At 23.8% G+C, this 21027-nt stretch overlaps 2 protein-coding genes across 6 annotated transcripts in view; both read right to left on the reverse strand.

Annotated features, from left to right (window-relative positions):
• Positions 1-2447, reverse strand: part of LOC112598645 (protein transport protein Sec24D) — a 10712-nt gene extending 8265 nt beyond the window's left edge. The window contains exons 1-4 of one of the 3 annotated variants that reach the window (XM_025345208.1): positions 2298-2447; positions 2091-2222; positions 1334-1437; positions 1-1261 (exon numbers count right to left, since the gene is read on the reverse strand). The exon at positions 1-1261 is cut by the window's left edge and continues 605 nt beyond it. In XM_025345208.1, the coding sequence (XP_025200993.1) occupies positions 1-1261; positions 1334-1437; positions 2091-2184 (1459 nt within the window). In that variant the 5' untranslated portion in view covers positions 2185-2222; positions 2298-2447. The remainder of the gene's footprint in view (positions 1262-1333; positions 1438-2090; positions 2223-2297) is intronic. The other 2 variants (XM_025345291.1, XM_025345372.1) reach the window with 2 other exon arrangements.
• Positions 2448-8286: 5839 nt separating this feature from the next.
• Positions 8287-21027, reverse strand: part of LOC112603666 (phosphatidylcholine:ceramide cholinephosphotransferase 2-like) — a 28969-nt gene continuing 16228 nt past the window's right edge. For all 3 annotated transcript variants that reach the window (XM_025352365.1, XM_025352358.1, XM_025352371.1), the window contains 6 exons: positions 16912-17059; positions 11195-11528; positions 10912-11122; positions 10072-10346; positions 9830-10005; positions 8287-8607 (listed from right to left, as the gene is read on the reverse strand). In XM_025352365.1, coding sequence (XP_025208150.1) covers positions 8449-8607; positions 9830-10005; positions 10072-10346; positions 10912-11122; positions 11195-11528; positions 16912-17058 — 1302 coding nt within the window. In that variant the 5' untranslated portion in view covers position 17059 and the 3' untranslated portion in view covers positions 8287-8448. The remainder of the gene's footprint in view (positions 8608-9829; positions 10006-10071; positions 10347-10911; positions 11123-11194; positions 11529-16911; positions 17060-21027) is intronic.

A 21027-nucleotide genomic window follows, 5' to 3' on the forward strand; every position in this document is an offset into this window, starting at 1 on the left:
GTGTTGAATTGGGTTGAGGTGGAAAACCTGGTTGCTGTGGTGTCGAATTAGGTTGTGGTGGAAAACCTGGTTGCTGCAGTGTCAAATTAGATTGTGGTGGAAAACCTGATTGTTGAGGTATCGTCGATTTAGGTTGAGGTGGAAAACCTGGATGCTGCGATGTTGAAATAGGTTGAGGTGGAAAACCTAGCTGCTGCGATGTTGAATTGGGTTGAGGTGGAAAGCCTGGCTGCTGTAATGTTGAATTGGGTTGAGGTGGAAAGCCTGGTTGCTGAAGTGTTGAATTTGATTGTGGCGGAAAGCCTGGTTGCTGAAGTATCGAATTTGATTGTGGTGGAAAGCCTGGTTGTTGTGGTATGGATTTAGGTTGAGGTGGAAAACCTGGCTGCTGCAGTGTTGAATTGGGTTGAGGTGGAAAACCTGGTTGCTGTGGTGTGGAATTAGGTTGTGGGGGGAAACCTAATTGCTGCGAAGTAGAATTGGGTTGAGGTGGAAAGCCTGGTTGCTGAGGTGTCAAATTTGATTGTGGTGGAAAGCCTGGTTGCTGTGGTATGGATTTAGGTTGAGGTGGAAAACCTGGCTGCTGCAATGTTGAATTGGATTGAGGTGGAAAGCCTGGTTGCTGTGGTGTGGAATTAAGTTGTCTTGAAAAATCTTGTTGAGATATCGAATTAGACGGTGTTGGAAAATCTGACTGTTGAAGTGACACTTTTGATTGTTGTAGTGGATAATTTGATGGTTGAGATTGATACTCTAATTTTTGAGTAGACAAATCTGATTGGGATGAAACATTTTCAACCAATTGTGGTTGTTGAACATTGCTGGAATATGGTATTTGAGAACGAGATTGAGGTGAAACAACAGAAAAAGCTGATTGAATTGGTTGAGATGAACTTAATCCAGAACCAATTTGATTTGAAACCAAATTTGAGGTACTTGAACTAAATTCGTTGGATTTTCCAAACATTGCTTCACTTGAATTATTTGGAGTGCCATTATTAAAATCTCTTGACTCTTGATTAATAATTCCATCATGAATATTTGATTGAATACTATTTCCAGGAAAAGCAGATTGTGGTATTATATTATTAGTTTTGTCTAAAATATTATCAGAGGAATTTTGATTGGAACTTCCTCCGAAAGGTACTGATGAAGAAAATTGCTTTGGAGGTCCAGTCAGTTCAACATTAAAATTGGCAGGGGAGTATGATTGCGAAGTATTTACTTGTGGTCCACTTGAAAAGTTACTAAAATTACTCTGCTAAAAAATTAAAATAATATTAACTTTTAGATATGCATATTTTTCATGATGAATAATAAAATTATAAATTACTGAAGTATTATTTTGAACTGGTGGTAATAAAGGTCTATTATTAAATCCCAATTGTGAAAATTGATCATTCAACTGTCCTTCAGCCTGGTTATAAGACGGTACATCTATAATTAAAATTAAAAATATGAATAGCGCAAACTTTATATTAGTTAATTAATGAAGTCAAAAGTTATTTATTTATCAATTTTATTAAAATAATAATCACACATATATTTGCAATTTTAATTTTGAATATTCAAAGATGTTCTAGACACATTTTATTACATAATATTATTATACTCAAGTAAAATAAAGTTTCAAATTAAAAAAACAAAAAAAACCTTAAATTAAAAATATTTGCAATGAATGATAACACTATAAAAATACCTAAAACTAGCTGGATTTATTATAGTAAAATTAAAATTATTTTATTTAATCAATATTAAAAGCATTAATTTTATTACATATTATATTCTTTTAAAATACGTGTTTATATGAAAAATTATTTAAATTCTTACGCCTAAAATAATTTTATTATGTATAATATAATATTCTACACTTAAAATAAGTATCCAGCAGTTATTTGATGTACTAAAAAATTATCAAATTAACATTTATCAAAACAAAAATCTATATAACAACAATACTTCAATACATTAAGTTTAAAGGTCAATAGTTATAAAAATACAAAGCATTTTATATTTAATCATTTTATCCACCATCACACTTATTACTAGTATAAAGCCAAAACATAACAGTGAAATTATTTGCTACTTACTGTTCGATGGTGTATATTGACCGTTTTGTTGTGATGTCGGAGGAGCGCCATAATGTTGTGTTGGACGCTCTTGTGCAAACTGAGAATTATTCATTTCTCGTTCAACTAAAATAATTGTATACCTAATATATACTGTAAAAACAATAAAATTATAAAATGAACTACACATAAACTTATTGATAGTAAGTAAATAATACACACTCTTACCAGTTTGAAAATATCCAACAATATTGGCAAATGCCAACTGTAAACAATTGACTTTTTTTCACTCAGGCATTTACAATTAAATTTAACAGTACTTAGATCTCAAAATCTTAACAACACACATCAACTTGTCAGGCAGAGCCGAAAATGCTATTCGTGCCACGTAAGTGTGTATTGCGCATGCGCCACCGAAGCCACGTTCCGAACTATTTTATAGCCAATTAAAACGATCAAAAACCGCGGGTTTACTATGAATTCAAAACTCTATTAAAAATATCCATTCAAACCAAACATTATATAGATACTTAGTACTAGGGCTGTACTCAGACCGGTTTTCTCAGGTCATCTGTCTAACAACCGAGTCTAAACCTATTTTTAAGGGGGTCGGTACTTACAAAAAAATTTAAAATATTGATGAGACCCGGCTAAAACTAAGATAACGGAGGGTCTTAACCACTTTTTAGAACTTATTAATTTATTAATATTGTATCCGAGTTACGACAAATAAATAAATTATTCGTTTTTGTGTATGATAAACACAATTTTTCTTTAAAATATCAGGCCTAACCCTAAAAAAAATAAAAAGGCCCAGAAAATTTAGTTTGCCCGGTGCTCGCTAAAGCTGAGTACGGTCCTGCTAAAGACCTTAATAAAATTATACACAACTGACTAACCATTGTCATAATTATGTCTCATATTATTGAAATACTAAGTAACAAAGAATCATTTCAAAACCTTGACTAGAATCTTGATAAAAGTAGGTACACATTTAATTGACTACTCATAACAACGTTAATTAGTTATACATAGATTCTGCTACCGTGGAAATAATATAAATTAATAAGCACATAATTCTATACAAAATGGTTATTATAATGATAAAAATTCATCAAATGTATTAAAGATATAATGAGAATATTGTTTTACATAATTTAAAGTCAAAAGGAAACAAAACAATATTTTGAATGAAATCTGTATTTGTTACTTTTTTTTTTCGTTGTTTTTTGTTTGATATGTGAATAATTGATAGTATATCCTTTATATAATATTTTAAAACAGAATATTTATTTTAGTTCCAAATGAAAAATGTATTATTTATATCTATCAATCATTTATATATTTAAATTTTAAAGTTTAAATAAGTGAAATGATAGGGGACAAACATCTTGTGGGGTAAGTACTTACCACAGTGCTACAGTAGGTACTATAGGTAGGTACCACACGTCCACACTATAATATATGTCGATACTCCTCCAATATACTATCTACTTTAAATATTTTATTTACTGTAATTTTATTATAGTTTAGTATGATATCTACATATGTCTGTATGCTGTATAGTGTATATTATACATACTTTATCATTTTGCAATTAAGATTTAAGATTAAGCTTTTATTGAAAACCCAAATCATATTATATTTATGATTAAACCTTAGTAAGTTAGGTATATAGGTTAGTAAATATACCTTTATATTATACCTGTGTAGTGTGTGTTTGTGAGTCATGTCAATTATATACGAGATTTTACTGTGATTTATTTATTATTAAATATTATTTAATAATTATCATTATGAGTTTGTCAACTATGAGTTATTTATATCGACACATAATTCAAAATGAAGAGATGTGCAAAATTTTTTTAAGTATACACGGTTTATTACCAATCGACCAAACTTGTACAAAAATTAAAAACCAAGCAATTTGTGGTGGTAAGTTAAAAAAAGTTCTGAAAAATAGTCGAAAACGTGATTCAGAATATCATACTTCACCAACATAAAATTACAGTAGATAGCATATTGGACGAGTACCCTATATGTCTATATCACCTAAACTCACACCACTCCGCTATGCTAATTTATGAACTATACTTGAAGTCTTGAAATACTTATCAATAAAACATATTAAATTTCTATAGTATTGAAGTGGTAATTCATAAAAATATTTTAGAATTTAAACCATAGCAAATGATAACAGCTAACAACATACAATAACATTATTTACATCATGTATGTATTAGTGATGGACATAATCGACTTATATAAACAAGTATACAACAATACAACCTTGAACCTAAATATCTAATATTGGTCGATGCTCGATAGTTAGTCTTAACTAGAATAACTACTGACCGATTAGTCGAATGACTATTTTTTGATACCAATAAAATAATTCGTTTATCAGTTATCACTTATCGATCGTTCATCACCACGTTCTTAGAAGATCTAAGACCATGCCCATCACTAGTATTTATATTATTATAATAATATAATATTATGTAAAATAATAATAGAGTCATACTCTAGTGTAGATAACTTAATTCTGATGCTTATCCAACTGCGGTGGCTTAGCCAGAGAAAATTAACAATCGTTTCAACGGATATTCGCTCAGGGAGTATGTCAGGAGATGTCTAGAAATCGGTCATCTGCAGATGATCGAAAAGTCAATTTTCTTGCATAACTTAACCTACTATTTTTCAAATTACCTATTTTGTTAATTTTTCAAATCGTTTCCTTCTACTGGACAATTATCTACCTACTAGACTACATCATAATTAATATATTAGGTATAGGTACGAACATTTTGGAGAAAGTACCTGCATTTAAAGGAGCTAAACTGCTAAACATACATGCAAACACCTTCATATATAAGCTTTAATATCCTGAAACAATTCTATTTATTATTCTTCTCCAATTTGAGTAATATATTAAGATTTATAATTATAAGATTAGTATAAAAGTCATGATAATTTATAAGTAGTTAATATATCTATGGGTTCATTATTATGTAAGTAAGTACAATGTTGATAAATTAGGTGTACGAGTAATGAATATTAACAAAATAGGTACATTAGACAAGTAAGATACCTAATTCTGCTAAACAAAAAAATGTTTTTATTTTATAATGAAGTGTATTTATACTTTAGATTTTAGTAGATAATAGATGTTAAGGTAATGACCAATGAGTCCATGAAAAGTAATTTTAGTAAAACCACTATTAAGTGTATTTTAATGGTTTTTCTCTAAAACTGATATTAGCACTTTAATATATTATTAGTTATTACTCTTAATAATTTATTCACAATAGAATATTATACTATAGTATTATACAGATAAACTATTTTTAGTATATTATGTACTAAACATAGTTTATATTATGTACTATTCAGTATTGACATTAATTTGTTTATCTTATTTTAAATAATGTTAGTGGTTAAATTAGTATATTTCTGATAAAATTATGTTTTGATCATTCAACAAAATATACACACTTTAAATACAAAAATGTATAGATTATTAATGAACCATAGGTAATAGTATAAATATATCTTTATGCATCAATAATATCACCTATTTAATTTAAAGGCATCTATATTCTAACCAAAGAGTAATCTAAATAAAAAGAAAACATTAAAATATTAACAAAATTGGTTTCCTAAGTGATTAAGCCACATTATTTTCTTCATTTTCAATATGTTTGTCATAAGGATAGTATTTTTTAAATCAAGAGAGATTAATTTTACAAATAAAAAATAAAACACCAAGAGTACAAATCAACAAATAATAAGCAAAAACACTACAAATTTAATTTTATTAATATTCAAAATACTGATAGAAAATTATAATTGTACATTTAAAAATAGTCCTTACAAACAATGAAATATTTTCAGAACAATTAAAGGACTAAAATTTTCTTAACATTCTAAACCAAATTGTTTGATTTTTTCTTCTTTTTTTTACAACTATTATTATTTTTCTTTTCATTAAATCACAGAAACAGACAATTTATTTAATCACCATTATTTTTAAGAAAAAAAAATATGTAACTTTGAAATAATATCTGGATTTATAGAAAAAATAAAAACTCCAGGTAGGTAACAACATTATTTCCTAACTAGTCAGTGCAACATACAAGACTATCACAGACAATCTAAAGAAGCACAAAAAAAGCTGCTTATATATATAATATAAGCACAACATCATTTAGCACAATTTTTGTACATAAATGGAGTAAATGACTGATATTTATTTGATAAAATTGTATATTCTGAACGGAATGAAAAATATTACTCTTTTGCCTTTTACAGTCCATAATGACTTCTAGGAATGTATACAATAGTTTTCAACAAGAATTAAATAATAATTATATGGTCATTATTTATTCATTACATTATTAATATTAACCACTGATATCAATACTTTTTATAAGGACGGACCTCAATTGATAATTCACCGAAAATAAACTGTACTATTTGATTATAAAAACATATAGAATTACAATTTAAATGCAAATATTTCACCTCACTAACAATTTAGGGAATACATCACTCAACTTTTTAATATTGATTAAAAAGTTAAATAAAATTTAAAACAGTAAAAAAAATTAACTAAAAAAAAAAAAAAATTGATTTGATTTATACAATAATTATACATAGTAAATCAAATAATAATATTGCAACATTTCAAGAGCAGATCTAATCAAAATACCTGGTAAATTTACACGGGGAAGAAATAATCAAGCATAACCCCTTTAAACACAAGAGATCTGATCTTGATAAAAAATTGTTTTAGAATTAACAAAGACTAGATAATAATAATTAAATATTAAGTTAACATAAATATTTTTTTTATAATTATAATAATAATTCATTTTGTTCTATGCTACAACATTATTGTTTTGACAACAAAGAAAAACAAGAACAAGTAACTATAATAACACAATAAAGTGGTATATTTACAAGAATTGTCCTAGTGTATTATAATCTTTCTTTACCTAAAAAATAAAAAAATCTATTTTCATAATTTAATATGATACATATAATCCTGAATTACAATTTTATTTTCATTTAATAAATATTTAATTTCATTAATATTTATAATATCAAGAGCTATTAGATTAATAAGTAAAATATTAGTCATGATATTATAATGTAGTATAATAAAATAGATTAAAAGTTAATTTACAACTCTAGCACAAATCATTGAAAATACACCACTGATAACATAATTTATTATTAAACAAACCCATATTTGTTCTTTTTAAAACACTTTTGTAAAATAAATCAAGTAAAAAAAATAACTTAAGTTAAATATTAAAAATTAAAACAAAAATAACCATATTTAAACATTAAAAATTAAAAACAAAAAAACCACAATTATCAATAAAAAAAAAAAGTGGGGTTTTCAATAAATAATAATTTTTATATGTAAATATGTATAAGTAAATTCATGAATGCATATAGAAGAATGATTATGGATTACTGATTAAAAATACTGATGACAATAGGTATTATGTTTAGTTTAAAAAATGTTTAATACTGTAAGGAAAAAGATGGAGTAAGAAAAATTGGCAAAAAATATACATATTAATTTTGAAATGTAAATAGAAAGGAGTATATATTTACTTTGAGTTTGATTTATATATATATGTATGTAAATAAGTATTTGACATATATGAATGTCCCACAATATTTTACTTTAAAAGTAAAAAGAAAAAAGCTATTTTGTTTACACAAATACATTTCAAACACAATGTTTATAATATAAATAATATATTTATATTGTTACATACTTTTAAATGATTTACACATTAATATATAATTAATGGTATTCTCTAAGCATTAATTAAACTGTGAATTTTGAAATTTTAGAAAAGTAAATTTTATTTAAAAATATAAATTACAAAATGAATTAACTACTTAAAAATAATAAAACTCTTATCACTAAATTCTCAGAATAAAACTAAAAAAGATTATTATTAATAAAGTAACATAGATTTAATAAATTTTTGGTTTTTTTAAATATTCTTATTCTAATACTTTTAAGCAATTTCCAATGATTTTTAGGTTTTGTAATTTTTAATAATTTCAAACATAAATTTTTTTTTTGTTTTTAAACTTTAAGTATACATAAATGTTTAATTTGTTTGAGCAAACAGTTGGCATGTAACAATATAAATATATACATATATTCAATTTCAAATATCAAATATATACATACATATATATATATATGTATGTGTGTGTGTATATGTCAAAAAAGTAGGAATAGTTATGAGTATGGAAATGTTAATTAATTTTTTATGATATTGTTTTTTATTTTAATATTATTTTACAGCCAAGGAACATTTTTTATAAATGAGATTTGTGACCTGGGCTAACTATCTCGATTTGGATATTTAGCGGCTGTGAACCGTCGAGGCCATGGTAAAGGCCAATCATATTGACGAGGTATTGGACCATTGATATTTCCTTCAAAATATTTGAACATCCAAAACCACCATGACCGTGATAAGTAATTATTGGAACTGCTGAGCTATAAAATAAAAATAACTCATTATAAGTAAAGTATAATAGTTTAACAATAAATAATTGTACATGAATATTAGGAGTGATAGTTTATAGTATTAACTTCATTAAAAATGTACAAAGACAAATTGAATGTATTAAAATGTTTGTTGACATATTCTCAAATTGTATAATTATTTTGTTTTTAAAAACATTTCAATTTACGAGGAGGAACAAGTTCTTAAAGATTAAACTTTACAATACAACTCCTAGAATACACAAATTGACATTATAACCTCATAAATATTTCTTTAACTAAACCTAAACATTTTATAATGAGGAAATGTTAAAATTGTTAAAGTCACAAATTATATTGGCATACTAGCTTGTTATGTGTTTATTAAATATTTTTAAACATATATCATAATAATACCGTTAAGTAGGTAATCAAATATTCAAAATTAACTATTCTTCATCCACTAATTTGAAATATTTTAAGATCTTATTCTCATAATCTTTAAATATAATTAATAAAATAAAATAATAATTTCAAATGTTTATGAATATCACAAAGAACCAAAACATCATGTCTAGAAAATAATAATATAAATATTTTATGAAAATTTCAAAAATGCTTAGTTAATTGTTATTGAGTTATAGTAGTAAATATTCTTGTTTTTCATGAACTAGATCCAGTTTAATAATAAAAATGATATTCTAAGTTAAATATTGGGGCATTTTTAATGTACCAAAACATGATGACTTATGAGACAAAAATAAAATATCAATGAAACAATACTTTTATCGTTTTATTACTACAAATAAAACCTAAAGTAACAATATAAAATTACAACATTGTATACAATGTTACTAACATATGAGAGCAATAAAGTGAGGGCATATTACTTGATTTTCTTTTTTTTTTTTGCATAGTTGTGATTTAATAATATGAGAAAAAAATATTAACAGTAACCAGTTTTCATCACAATTAGTCAGATCATACCAATAACTGCATACTGTGTAAAAGACCAACCCATTGATAGCTGTTTGATTTTATTTTATATAGAATAGAGTATTATAGTATGAATATAAAGATTAAATATTTTTAATATGTTTCATAACCATTTAGGGGTTATTGAAATTCTAATCTCTAAAATTTAAAAAAGTCTTGTACCATGGAATATTTGATCATTTTAATATTAATAGTTACAATTGTTCATATACTATTAGAAAAATTAAAATTAACATACCTTAAGATAAACATTATTAGCCAATGTATGGTATATCCAAAACAGTCGTGTAGTAACCAAGTATGCAATAATCACATCAATAGTATAGTGACCGTGTGCTATAAGTACCATTAATACTCCAACAGCTGCCATTAACCATGAAGCCCAGTGTAATATATACCATCGTCTAGGAGAGTCTTTATAAAAAGAAATTTATTATTAACTTTTAAACTACTTATAACTAAAAACACAAAAGTATATACATTCAACGGTGATTAAGTAACTCATCACTAAAATTGTAGTATGTCCACTATATATATAATCGCCACAAAATGTGTGCTTGCCATTGATTGACAAACCAAAACCAGAAAACAACTGGAATACACGTCTAGCAATTAGTACTGGATTTGTTGAGTTGGCTTTAGGCGAACAATAATAAGTGGTACTAGAAGTGGGTAATACAGTTACAAACATAGTGATAGAGCGAAGGAGATATAGAAGAGACAACATGAACATCAGTCTACGTAGTACAATAAACCTAAAATGAAAAAAATACATTAAAACAATTATTTATTCATAAATGCACTAAACACAACTTAAAATAAATACTTTAAATAAAATACAAGACTATACAAAAGTATAATTTTTGAAATGAAAAAAATATTTTATCTATAATTTTAAATTAATATTTACATGATCGTCAAAATATTGTGTAACAAAATTAGAGAAGATTAAATAAGATTTTAATGTGATTCTACTATATTTGTAAATTTTATGACATAAAATTTGAATATATTTTTTATCAGTATTATAAACTGTAAAAAATTAAAAAAATTAAAGATTTCATCACATCAGGGAATCATTAAAATAAGTAATACATAAATCATTAAAATATCTATTGTAAAGAAAAAAAATAATAAAAAAATAATGTATTCATTAAACAAATGAATAAAGAAATTCAATATGTGAAACTTTGACCCGTTTATTAAAACAATTAATGATTATTGTATGTATTGTATGTGAGAGAAAAAGTAATAAAACTCAATCCATTCATAACTGCAATAATGATGATATTTTAACCTACTAAAAAAGTTAGTAATTACCTATACTTATGACTGGCAATAATTAACAATGTTAAGTTTGTGCTGACAATGATAAATATTTCTGATACATCTAATGCCCAGTCTCGAGCAGGTACAGCATCTAAAAATGTATCCGGTAATGGTTTGTATAGACTACGATCAGGCACTCTTTCATGGACAACAGCCAAAGATGTAGTGGTGATTAAAAAGTTCACAATCAACAGAATTAGTGCTAAATTATAATAAAAATAATAAACACACATTATACTCATACAATTTAAAAAATATATACTATAATATTTACCAACAAAAGTCTTGAATTTCTCTTGTGGGATCCTAATTTTATCATTTGATAACACATTAGCATTATTTGGTATATCTATGTGCACAGCTGCTACATTGGCATTATTGTTGAGATATTTGTCACTAAACCCATTATCATCTTCAGCAGGTGGTGTCCCACCATCAGATTGATGCTTGTTGTCTACTAAAGCTTGGTGTATATGACCCATATTAGGTCGTTGATGCTCACAATTGTCTGTATTTGAATTGTTTCTTGGTTCCCAACCAACACCATTACTAATAGCTGTTGTCACCTGTTTACATAAGCCCAATAATGGCTGTCTTTGACGTTCATTCTAAAAAAAAAAAAATTAATTTGAAATTAGAATAATGTAAATTGTATAAGATAACTAAATTAAAAATAAAAGCTAATTTAACTTTTTAAATGGGTACCTATATAATTTTTAAAAGAATTTTTTTTAATAACTTATGAAAATTTAATCTCGACTTAGCATTGTTTTTACTTTGTTGAGACTACCTATTAATTATTTAGTAGCTTAATGCTAAATGATGGTAAATACAAGTTACATAATATTTTTAGAATTTGTTATAAAAATAATAAGTTTTGACAAATATTAATAAAAAAATATAATTTAAATGTATTAAATGTAAATGTAAGTTTTATTATACAATCAACCTAAACAATTTCAATTCAAAATTAAAATTTAGTAAAGCATTTCAAATGTAATAAAAAATAATATAAGAAAATCAAAAATATTTTCCAATATAGAAAATTATGAAAAATAGAATGTCGCTAAATACCTACTAGATAATATAATACATTCTGCTAATGTCTATAGTTACCAAGGCGTTATCTAATAAAAAAAAAATTAATACTAATTACATTTTAATAACTATAAGCAATTTATAATCATTGGTAGTATAAATGATGACGTAAATAAATTATTTCTATAACAATTAATAATAATCATAAAACATACAAAAATTGTTAATATATATAATAATTAATAACATATTTACTAAACAATACACAATAATTTATCTTAAATTTACCTGAAAACATTATAATTTGATGATCTATACAATATAATAAATAATAATTAAGAATTATACGAGATATGTGTCCCAAAAATCAACTATACAAATACAAATAGTTACAGATAATTTTAAATTCTGTGAAGAGGAATGAATGTATTGATTTTACAAAAAAGTTATTTTTATTTTTTTCTGATATTACCTTTTAAAGCAATAAAAATTGTTCAATTTTCAATTATGAGGTTGGTTTCTAGTAAAAAAATGTATTAATAAATTGAAATGACTAGTATTTTTTTCTTTTTTTAGGATGATACCCGGGTTAAAACAAAAAAAAAAAAAAACCAACAACACGAAAACGAGAATATTTACTTAAAACATGTATAAACTGATTTTTTTTGATTAAAAATTTATTAATTGTAAAGAATTAAAATTTTCAAAAAATATATTTAATATAGGTAATCATTGTCTAGATATGGCATTTACAATTTTCGCTCTAACTGCATTATTTATTTATAGACATTTCAAATTTTGAACTTTATATGGTTTCTTAATTTATATACGATAAAAATTTTTTGTTATGCCAAAAAGCTTAACAATTCGTTTCTTATAATTTGTTTTTTGATTGCAATTTTTGAAATTGGTACAATTTTTATAGATATTTTAAGTTCAAATTTTGACGAAATTGGATGTTTAAACGAAACAATTTTTCCTCTAACAATTTTAGTTAATATATTATACTTATTCAAAAATGATTAATTGTACGGACTTGAAACTATTCACCAGTGCATATAATACTGTTTTCTAAAAGGAAGTACACATTGAAAATAAAATCATGAAAATATTTACACTTAAGTCATTCACATAGTCCTACGATACATGGTTTTTCCCCTTATAGTTAAAATGCTAATCAAAAAATAACAATATAATATATGCGACGTTTTTTGACAAAAATAAGTTCAACACACAGTGCTATTAATCAAAAAAGTTATTTATTATCATAATAATTATATAAATTATAAAATATCCTTAAAAATAGAAGGTAACACGCATTGTTACCGTTTAGAATTGTTTTTTCAAGCAATGATTTTCCATCGAATTAAAATACTTTATTACACCTATTATTAAATTCAGTATACTGTATACTCTATTTATTACTACAGTAAGTATTATTTAACATTACAGTACTTTTAGTTGATATTTATTGTTTACATTTGGTACATATAGTTCTTAATATATATATATACTATATTAATATTCTTTGTATATATACAAAGAATATTTCGGTCACCCTAAACCTAATACCTATTATACGCAGAGTGACATCTGTTTTTTATATACCTATATAATAAACATATATATAAACTTTTAAAATTTAAAAAAGAACACGAATAAACAACTGTTACGTTTAAATTTGACTTTCATATTATATTAGTTAACATAAGTATTATTCATATAAATTAAAATAAGAGGATAATTATTGTTAAGAGTTAAGATATTAATATATGAGTATACATATATTATTATTTATATATAAAAAACGTAAATGTAAAATGGTTCAATAAATATCAAACAATTTATTCTTTTGCTGGCGATAAGATAATACAATTTAAAAAGAGCCACACTACAGTAATTAAAAAGGTCAAACATTATGGGGCACATGCAAGTCAGACAACAATCCATAAAGAGATGCACTATTTACGCAAGTTTGCAATAATTTTAGAAAATAAATCAATTTGATTTTCATAAAATCTATCAAGGTATTATTTGATATTTTAAAATAAGTATGTTAATGCCAAGTTTCATAAACATTTTAATGATTCGCTAAAATTTAATGGACTAATCACGAATCGCAAAAACCATGTTTAAGCTAGTATTAATTAGCTCACTATTAAATGGTAAGTGATTGTATATACAACTCGACATAAGAGCGTTATAATTATAATCAACAAAAAACAAATATTTACAAAAAGAAATTATTAAGAGCATGTTGTCATATATTTTTCGATATTTAACCTAATGATTTATGTGTACGGCGTGGATAATCAAAATATTTAAAATAAAAACTGAATAAAATTGTTAACATTATGTATAATAACGAATAAATACTAAAAATTATCTTAAAATTATACTATCTACATTTCTTACAAAAATAGTGAATATTTGAATATCTAAGTACTATACTAATAGTACCTAGATATAGATTTTGAAATCCGTAAGGGTTTTAATCTTACAAGATTTATTATTTTTTAAACCATAGAAAAATAATTATTATTAATTATTTTATACATTTGAATTAATAGATTTTCTTGAAAATGGATATGTCGTAAATTTCTCAATTTTTCTATATTTTCCTGACAAATATATAGATATTCTGATTGTTAACTTTCTAATTTATCCAATGAATTCATTTTTGAAACTATAAGGATTCTAGGGAATGAATGAAAAAATATATATAATACTATCAAAGTAAAACAAAAAATATTATTAGGTACTACTCCACAAAACATATATTACACATAGTAAATAAAATATACATATATTATTATAGCCAATTATATTTATATAATTATATATAGTATTATTATTAACAATTTACTATTGATAAACTCTTGAATCCTATTTTAAGTAATTATAGTATATTGAATCGTAGTAAGTCACCTTGATGTGATGATACAGATTAAGTTGCTTTTATATATTTTTCGGGGCCACCATTTATACACTATATTTGCTGAATATAAAATACATATTAATGTCATGCCAGAATAATTTTATTACTTACACCCCAACAGAGTATTAGTAAATTATTTTTAAAACGTACTTAAACCGAAGAATTGAACTAAACTAATTAAATAAACACGAGCAAAAAAAATATCTTTAAAATATACGTGTATTAAAATTTTAATATAAATATAAACATACATACAGTTCCTCTCTATTTACAGTAAAAGAATAAATTTGACATAATATGTCGTTATAGCTACAAATCAAAAATTATACATATTTATATAGGCAGAAACAGGTAAATATTAAGTTAAAATTTGATATCTATTGATTTTACATGTATTTATTGTATAGAATAGCAGTCCGAAGCCAACAGTTACAAATCAAAATTAATTAAACAAAAACGAATAGTTAGTTATTTATCGAATAGGAACCTGAAGAACTTTATCAGTATTTATGATATAACTACTTGAGTGTGATCAATAAGTTAACATCAACGGTTTATAATTAACAGTTAGGTATATATATATTAATTCTTTTTTTAGTAAATAAATAGAGGATTTACAATCTTTAAAATTAAGAACAATAAGTAAATGTGATAATTACAGTAAGAAACAAACAATAAACTGGATGACGTAATAGAAAGAGGCGTCGTCTAACAACATTACTTAAAATTGTAGGTATCTATAGGTACGTTTAAACTTTATTACTATACAATATATACACTCAAATAAGATAAAAACAGAAATATTATAAAAAAAATTTTGCCCGTATAATATACGTTTAGAATAAAGTAAACAATAATCATATTGATATTACTATGTCAACAATAAATACCTATACATTTCAGTTATCGTTACCTGCTGTCTATATAACATAACTAACAAACACATGTTAAAGGAAAAAAAATATGAAATATGAAAAGAAATACTCATTGTAAAGAGACATTAAAATGTTAAATTGAAAATTGTTTTTTATAACTTAACACCACAGTCCACAATCGTGCATTAATATGAATAAAATATAATAATTTGATAAATTACAGTTATTTTCGTGTTTTTCTCTTTTAAATATAAAAATATACTTATGTCTACTATTTTATATAATGATTTCATCATGATCACGGAAAAAAATTAAAGACGATAGAATCTAACAGAAATCCATAACCATGACCTGATCAAAATAATTTAAATACAAATTCATGACTATAGAGTTTCACAAGAGCCCAATAGACAATCCTCAATCGAATTAAAAGAGAATAAGGAAGGTACAACTGGTACAAGTGGTACAACCACGAGTTTATAAGTGGGGTACTATAATAAATATTATGAAAATTTGAAACCATTTTATTAAGATTGAATTGAAATTTTATTATACAAAAAAGATATGTTATAAATATACCAACTGTAATATTTATTTCTAATACACTGTTACAAATTTCTTTTTATAACCAAGTTGTCATTACTCATTCTTTAAATAAGATTATTTAAATTTTAAATTTCATAAAAAATCTATGGATTGTTCATTTAACTATTTTAATAAATTTGTTTTTATGATTAACTGTTAAGTAATTAAAAATACAATTTTATTGTTGATTTCATACTATTAGTGAAAGAATTTATTAACTTCTACTTTTGAGCTATCATGCATTGTTTTTATTGTAATAACTATAATATTTTACTACAATTCTATGATATTTATAAAGCTAAATTAAGTAAATTAAGAGCATATGACAGTTAGCATTTATCATACATTGTTTAGAAGTATTAACCATGATATGAACTTTAGTACATTTAATTTAATTACACCGTATAAAGTTAAATTTAATGAAAACTCATAAATAACGTATATAAATCATGGTATAATACCTACTTATTTGTTTATCACTAAAATAATAATTGGTTTTTTTTCAATAAAACATTAAAACTTTTATAATAAAAAAATTATAACATAATAACTCACTAAATGACCATTAGCTGGAGGCATGTCAATTTCAATACGAACAAATTCTTTTTTATGATCTTCGTTACATGTATAGGAAACCCCTTTAACTCCAATTCTATTTTGGATTCCATCAGTGCTAGGCTCTCCTTTTGGTTCTAGTACCATCCTGAAACAATTATTTACAATAACAATCAATAAATTACTGAATTTTAAATAAATATACAATAATGTCAATCAATTGATATATATGGTGTTTGTAATATATTGTTTAGCAGAGACTACAACAAGTCAACAACACAAATATGTTATGTTTTTACTGATAAGTAATAAATTATTAAATTTATACATACATTAAATTATAAAATAATAATTCTCATATAGTAAAATAACCCTGTACAATAAATTAATGACAGTGTTTTTTTCGATCTTATCATTAGTAACAAAACTACCAACTATTAACAATAATAACAATAATTCAATTTTTTTAAATAAATAACACATATTAGTCTAATAATATAAGCAATTAAGTATTATTTTTTAAATTTATAATTGTATAAATATGTTTGATTTTTATAGAGCTAAAAGTCTACAAACGTTTACGTCAATAAACCATAGGTATGGTATTTTATCCAATAACTACACCAACCATTATTTTCGTCGTTCTAAAATTATTATCTATTATTGACACGAAACATTATTGTAAATCTATATATTATATATAACTAATTTTAATATTACAAGTTCAATAACATAATCAAGTTATTTTTTCTTAAAACTAATTTCAATAATATATTCACAATAATTACAGGGATATGGTATATCTAATTAGAACGGACTATAAATGAGGACATCAATGACGTCAATATGTTAAGCTGAATAAAATATAGTCGAAAACTCAATCGATCGTTTAAAATGTGCAAAAGGTGCAGTGTATATTACTAATATTGGTATAATTTTATAAATAATAAATTTAATTCAAATACAAATAATTAATTTTTGATAATGCATATCAAGATAAGATGAATGGATTTAAAAGTATAACAATAATTACTGTTGAACACGAACACAAAAACAAATCTTTAATCTGTTACACAAAACACTACGCCCTATAAACTATTATTTAATAGGTCAGAGACGATAATACATCGTTATTGTAACAACCCTTAACGACATTTAGAAACCTTTATATATGAGTATAACACAACTTACCAGGTAAAACATAAATGACAAACTAATCAATAATAATAAGTCTATAATATTTTTCTTGATAAAATGATATATTATAAACTATATGTAATACCATTACCTACATTATAACGATAGTTATTTATAGTATACAGATACTTACGTTATATTAAATAAAAATTACAATCAATGATAAAGAAATCAATAATATTGTCGGTGTTCAATTTCATAAAATTATGTATGTCATTCATTCAATCCTTAATATTTATTTTAAACATCCTTTATGATTATATATTTATATACTATTACATTTTTACCTACACGACTGTGTGTTTAAAATGAAAACAACTAGTTTTTAAAGTGCAAAAAATGTACCTACCCGAGAAGCTAAAAATCAAAAGTAAAATTCTAAAAATAAAAACTAAATAATAACTACAGTATAAGGTATTAATAAAAATGCATGGGTATTATTATGGTTAACTAAAAGCAGCGAACATGCCATAGAACATTAGATGTATCACATAGAATAATAATTATACCCGGAAATGCGCACCTATTTCATAGTTAAAATTAAATTTTAAAATGTAATTAAAAAAAAAAAACTTATTGAAATATAATTTATTCTAAATTTTTTATTTGATAGCTATGTTTATAATTATATCTCATAAATTTTATGAAAATAAACAATAATTAATACATTTAAAAATTGGTAAATTATACGTAAATTACACAATATACGCGCATTGGAATTTTATTGTCAAAATTTAGTGGACAAAAATAATGTTCGATTTAATAAATCAAGCAGTTTTTTATTAATTTAACATAAGTGTTTATTTTATTCGTAGAAACTTTCATTACTACAATTATTGATTTTATAAAAATATTATTAGGTAAAATATGATTGTTTTATGCGTATACCTAGAGACACAATTGTTACTGATAAATTATTAAATTGACATAAAATTACTTCAACTATACCGATATACATATACTTGACTAATACACACAATTTATCAAATGCGGTAAAATGCTTATACCATATTGCAATATAAAATTGAATACATTCATTATGATTAGGTAATAAAACATTATATAATATTCATGTTTATATAATCATAATTAATTTTAGACTTTACATTTAAATTAAGAAATCAGAAAGTTATGCTATGATTTTCGTATAGTACTTTTCTTTAAAGTATATCAGAAAAATATCAACTTCCATGATTTATTTTCTGTATATAAACCTTGGATAATAGGTAGTACATTTTTATATTTTAAACTTTTATGTTTATACTATTAATGCAGTTCACTTAATACTTGTTATGTATTGTATACCTATAATATATTCATCTTTTTAATTCTGTCATTCTGATAAAAAAATAAAATGAATTAATACCTATTGTGTTTTAAGTTTTTTTTTAGTTATAACTTATAAATATACTTATGTATCATAAATTATAATTTTTGTTAGGAGCTATTAAAATGCTTCAATTTAAACTCTATAAATCGATAAAAAAATAAATTTAGTACCACAAATACACTTAAGAGACACATCATTATTGATTTAAAGTTATGTCTTTGTAATAAAAAAACATATACGTTATAAAATTTAAAAAACCTTAAAGGTATACTAGGTTAATTCAAAATAAAATTTAAGTAAAAATTTGTAATGTTCTTGAAATATCTTGCCTCCGCAATACTTGAATTTAATACTGGACGTCAATACAATACCAGTCAGGTGTCTAACTATAGAAAATAGTATAATAAAAAAGTATGTGTGTCAAAGGAAATAATATAATTCGTCATGGAAAATTTAAGCAAAACATTTAGAACATTAGTTTCTTTTTTATACAATCCCGTAAATAATCACTCAATCATAAAATTTAGTTCAATATTGACTGAATAGAAAAAATAATCATGTAAAATATAAATATAATAAGTAAAAAGATAACTTATCAATGTTTTATTTGTTAATAATTAAAATAAAAACTAACTTAAACTCATCATTAAAACTAAAAAGTTGAATAATTAAATTAAATTAACAAATCGAAAAATTATACTTATTTATTATATTTTAAAATGTGTTTTACAAATGACAAATATCAAAGCTAATGTATAAATAAATATTTTTAATGCAATTATGTATAAGTATAAACTAATATTTACAAACTTGTAAAATTTTACATAGTATTTAACTATTGTAGGTATATTAATAAATACTTGTCTTATACTATAATATTGAATACTCAGATAATGCATATGCTACGAAGACACGAAGAATATCTTTTAATAAAAATTAAATTGAATAGTAGTGTAGATAATGAAACTTAAAAATGAGGTATGTAAATAATATATTTAGCAAGTAGTTATAATTATAGTAACTATTATTATTTATTATTTTAATAAAATCAAACTTTTTATAAATAGGTATGAGTGTACGATTGTTAAAATGAATATGAACAATGTAGTAAAATAATAATCTATAATAATGATAGTATTATACATATATCTTGATGAACATGACTACAAAGCTTATTATTATTTTATTATTCTCTGAAATAAACAAACACAATTATATTGCATACTAAAATTAATTGATTATTACAGAATAATACTATCATTGATCTTATGCAAATTAGTTTAAATTAAAAGCGAAGCAAGGATGTATCTATTGATTACAGAGCTTTTTATTCTATGAACCTTTTAATTCAACGAAAGATCTATTAAAGTTCCATTAACACTTTAAAAAACAAAAAATTCTATTTAGACGACAGCTTTAGAAAAAATATTTGTTTAAATGTTAACAGTACATAAGAAAAATGTACTAATAACCAGTAAAAAATATTGAAAAAATGTATTTGGAAGACACTGTGATTTTAATTTTTTATTCATAAAATAAAACTGCAGTAATAAAAACTTCATACGAATTTATAAACTTATTAATTTTTA

The sequence above is a fragment of the Melanaphis sacchari genome, unplaced genomic scaffold (assembly GCF_002803265.2).
Source record: "Melanaphis sacchari strain LSU unplaced genomic scaffold, SCAv2.0 Contig0_pilon_pilon, whole genome shotgun sequence".
Lineage (NCBI taxonomy): Eukaryota > Metazoa > Arthropoda > Insecta > Hemiptera > Aphididae > Melanaphis > Melanaphis sacchari.